The 4,564-nt window shown below is 34.8% G+C and overlaps 1 protein-coding gene across 1 annotated transcript; it reads left to right on the top strand.

Moving 5' to 3' along the window:
* Positions 1 to 2,144: 2,144 nt before the first annotated feature.
* On the top strand, positions 2,145 to 3,212 carry LOC111638259. The gene is made up of 2 exons (XM_023383933.1): positions 2,145 to 2,552; positions 2,848 to 3,212. The coding sequence occupies exons 1-2, from the start codon at positions 2,168 to 2,170 to the stop codon at positions 3,210 to 3,212; spliced, it is 750 nt and encodes a 249-aa protein (XP_023239701.1). The 5' UTR covers positions 2,145 to 2,167.
* The last annotated feature ends 1,352 nt before the right edge of the window (positions 3,213 to 4,564 follow it).

The raw sequence follows: 4,564 nt of genomic DNA, 5'->3' as shown, positions 1-4,564 counted from the left end.
TAATTAGGAAAAGCTTGCCTATTGAAGATCATCCTTCGCGTATAATTGCCGAGGTTCAACTCAACTATAAGAAGCTAACGTGTATTCTAAATGACCTAAACGCCGTTTATTGAAATAAGCCTCGCTTCGTGAAGGATCTTAACGAAATCAGCTTGGATAAAATCAGAGAGAATAAAACGCCGAAGATTGGTCGTAAATTCGCACCTCGCCGACGAACTGCCCACACGGAGTTTTCCGGAATTTCCCGGCTTTCCTGACGCCTAAGAAGTGGGTTCAAAAACCTTTCAGTTTCCAGTAGAAAGTCCTCCCAGGGCCCTTCGTCTCGAGTTTTTCGTGTTGTACTCGAATTGACGTCATCGAACTCACTCGTGTTACTGTGACTCACATAACCGGTAGTCTCGAGTTAGACCCATCGAGCGAGCTCGAAAGGCGAGCGGAAGTAGGTCATATTCACTTGTTTACGTGTATCGTTAAGCATGATGGGATTATTTACAATGCATCTGGGTTTGCGACTATACTGATTCGACCAATCAACTTTACTGTAACAAGTTGTAAACAAATCAACGTGAATTAGTTTACACGTGTTATAGTTAAAAGTTTTGTCCTATAGCAAAATGGAAACCTCCAATATTTTATTTTAAAAAAGAAACGAAGAACAAAAAGAAGTATTAGTAACATATATAGAAAATAATAAGAAAACGAACAATATAAAATTCGACAACGAATTTACAAGAAAAAGACAATTTGATTTGTGGAGAGAATTAGTTGAAAAATTAATTATGTATTGGAGCTAAAAAATCCGCCGTGTAATGGAAAAAGTATTTTAATTTAATCCTTTTTTCATATAGTTTTCTTCCTTGATCTCGTATTAAATTGTTTTGTTTATTAAGATTATTTATTAATCAGAACTTAACACTAATGATTAATAAATAATCTTAATATAGTGTCTATGCTCTTAATAATTTATACATATAATTTACTATCATTATAATTCTTTTTGTCGATGAATAAGATACTTTTTATTTTTGGAAAAATTTGCTATATAATTTTATCAATTATGAATTAAAATTTTTTATTAGTGATGACTTGACATAAAAAGAAATGGCATCTACTCGTGTTCGAAAAATTCGTTGACTTCTTAAACAACTCTTTCGGCTCTTTCTAACGCTTCGATTGCCATCAGAATAGCGTATTTGTCAGCCATTTTCACTTTCGTGTAGCGATCTCACATGCTCGACTCAACGTGAGTAGCAACTCGCATGGTGAGATGGGAAAGCATGTGAGTTATAACTGGAGACTACCGATTTGACGTCAGAGTGTGAGATGGTACCACGTCACACCTTTAACACGTTGGGAGTTGTAACACGAAAAACTCGAGACTAAGGGCCCAGGAGGTATCTTTACGACAGATCTTTCGGAAGTTGAGTTGCCGTATACAAACAAACATACGTCCAGGGGAGAAATGTATAAATTTAAAAAAACCTTTCGGAAAACGGGTGTATATCTATTTTATCCTTGATTTATTAGGTACTTAAGGCTTTTATAAGAGTACAGTAACCTCGTATATCTTCTGAAAAGCATTTTGATTGTGAAAATATCTGTCGTAATAATTAAGAACATAAACAAAAATAAAGTAATTAAAACACTGTTTCATAGATTTCGTCAATACTTAAGAAAACTCATAAAATGTGTCAAGTTGTCACATCGAGCATGCTCAATAAACGTCATATCGATATAATTATGTAATTTTAACTAGTCCCGTGACACTTTTTGTCGGTTGTGATGTCCGACACGCGCGTGTTCGAACCCTCGGGTTTTAAACCGCTTTACACAAAACATTAGATGTGTCACTACATTTGTGGTTCGTATCAAGCAGAAATGGAAACAAGCAGAAAGTATCGAGAGTTCGTATCAAGCAGAAATGGTCTGTCGGTTTTCTTTTCCAAGAAAATACCTAGTAGATTATGGTATTAAACAACGACAGCGAATAAATCACGTTATCTTAGTTGAAGCAGAGTCGGTAGATTAACTGGTCTTTCGACTAATAGTTCAAACTTAGCTAGAGACAATATTTGCCGCTAGTTGGCGCCACTGTTGTTCTTGCTAGGTATATACAGTACTGAAATCAGTGATTTTGACCTATAATAATTTTTTTAGCTACATAAAAATGCCAACGTGCTTTGTGCCAGGATGCGAGGCAGGATATAAGTCATCGAACGAGAAGAGACATTTATTCCGTGTTCCTAGCAATAAGATTGAGGAGTGGATGCGATGCATTCCACGAGACGACAAGATGCTAACAAATAAATGTTACGTTTGTGACGTACATTTTGCGAGTAGATTTATATTAAAAACCTTCTTCCATGTTATAAATGGAGAAAAACTAGAAATTCCACGAGATCGCTGGGCATTAACGTCGGATGCATATCCATCAAACTTCCCTAATTGTCCTAAGTACATTAGTAAGTCTGTACCTCAAAAACGATCAACGCGATGTCTCACAAGAAATGAAGAACCATCTAGGAAGGGATCACAAAAAGACAATACCAAAGGTAACTATTTATGGTTTTTATGTAATCTTAATCCTCAGTGAGTCATGTAATTTTTTGCCCTTGCCTGAGTCGCAGTGCGTCTCTCGGACCCTGTGTTTTAATATAAAATTAAATTTTATCTATCTATCTATTTTATCTATATTTAAGGAACATTTTATATTTAAAAATTAAGTAAAGATTGAGCTGGGTTTGTGAGATCCACTGTGATTCACTGAGGGTTATCTCTCTGTGGCCCATCTTTCCTTATAAATACTTTAAGATTAATTGTCTGATATTTTTTTTTATCAATCATTAGATTTGCATGATACACACTCCCAAGTAACAACTGTAGAAAAGGAAGTAGAAGAACCCTCCACATCTGAAGCAGCAACTACACAGCATCCTGAGCTGTTATATGTCAATAAAATCTCTGCTTTGCAGTCTGAATTGTTAAAAGTCAAAGAGGATTTATATCGGTGCAGAAAGCAAAAGATGATCTATAGGAAGAAACTGAAAACTCTTCAAACAGAAAATCTCAAGCTTCATCAAGAAAATACTGAACTTAAAATAAAACAGTTGTCGGCTGATAAACTTGATTCCTTACCACCGAGACAGAAACTTGTAATAGAGCACATGCTGAAAGCATGCCATATAAAAAGCAAAAAGGGTATTAAATCATAGATTGCCTCAGGAAGGAATCAGACATGATTCAAATGATCTCAAGGTAATAGTAATGATTCACTAGGAAAAACTATAAATGTTTTAATTAACAACGTTTTTAAAATAGGTTATTGAAGAATCTCTAGAATGGTTAAATAGATGGGAAGCATTCAGATTACAGATTAGAAGCACTGATCAAAAGGGATTTTTGAGCCACCAGACAGCAGAAAATCTACGCTCGACGCTGACTAGTATCTTAGCACTCGTCAAACAATCGCTTCCAAACTCATATTATATTTTGACAGCTCACTTTAATCAGGATCCATTAAAGGTAAAACTGACTTAGTGTAATGATTATATAATCTTGTATTAAACTGTTAACTTATGTTTTCTTTTCAATTAGCGTTTCTTTGGAATGATAAGACAAAGAAGTGGAAGCAATTCTCATCCCACAACAGTACAGTTCTTATACCTGTACAGACTGATGACTGTGTACAGTTTGGTTCGTCCTCCCAAACGAGCATCGGTTCAAACTGATCCTGAATTTATCCTTATTACTTTAAAAAATCTTCTTCATAGTCATAAAAAAACTATTTAAAGAAGTTCAAGAACAATTGGAAGAACATTTAGAAAATTTGCTTTGTGATCCAAGCCTATACTATGGAGATCCTAGTGATAGCGAATTATTAGATCATGATTATTGTACACCAGAAACATTTAAGTTTATCCTACACTATTTAGGAGGTTACATTGTTTATCATCTACTGCCATCACTCGGTTGCGACGAATACAAAAATATATTAACAGCAAAACCTGAAGATGCTGCACCAGAGAAGACATTTACATTAATCAAATCTCGAGGAGGTTTGTTATATCCAAGCTATAAGCTTTGCCAATTGATGTACTGGGCAGAAAGCAAAGTACGTGAAAAATTAACAAACCCAAACATGGATGTTTATTTTTCAATGATGGATAATATATTAAATCAGTGTTCTGTTACATTGATGATAGGATGCGACAATGCTGGTCACAAGTCCTACTTGACCTCCAGATTTTTGCCCTTTTTTGTTACCTGTCGATTGCATTTTTTCACGCGAACGATTAATCAATCATTTATTTCATCAGTTGAAAGTAAAAAACATAGAAAAATTTCTCACTTAAAGTAAATTTTAATAACGCAAATAATAATAATTATTATTTAGCCCCAAGTCTCCATTCGTGCACTATGGTGGTTGGTTCTTGATAGCTATAAGGGTGCGGGAGATATGGGCTTGAAAGTGGTTGAAAGTGGAAGATTTTCTATTTCGATTTTAAAAATTTTCGAATTCGAATTGGTTCGATTATAGAACGATTGTAAACGTTCCAGAAAATTG

The sequence above is a fragment of the Centruroides sculpturatus genome, unplaced genomic scaffold, assembly GCF_000671375.1.
Source record: "Centruroides sculpturatus isolate CEXI.00-Female unplaced genomic scaffold, Cexi_2.0 scaffold1055, whole genome shotgun sequence".
NCBI classification, from domain to species: Eukaryota; Metazoa; Arthropoda; class Arachnida; order Scorpiones; family Buthidae; genus Centruroides; species Centruroides sculpturatus.
This window is presented reverse-complemented; position numbering and strand designations above follow the sequence as displayed.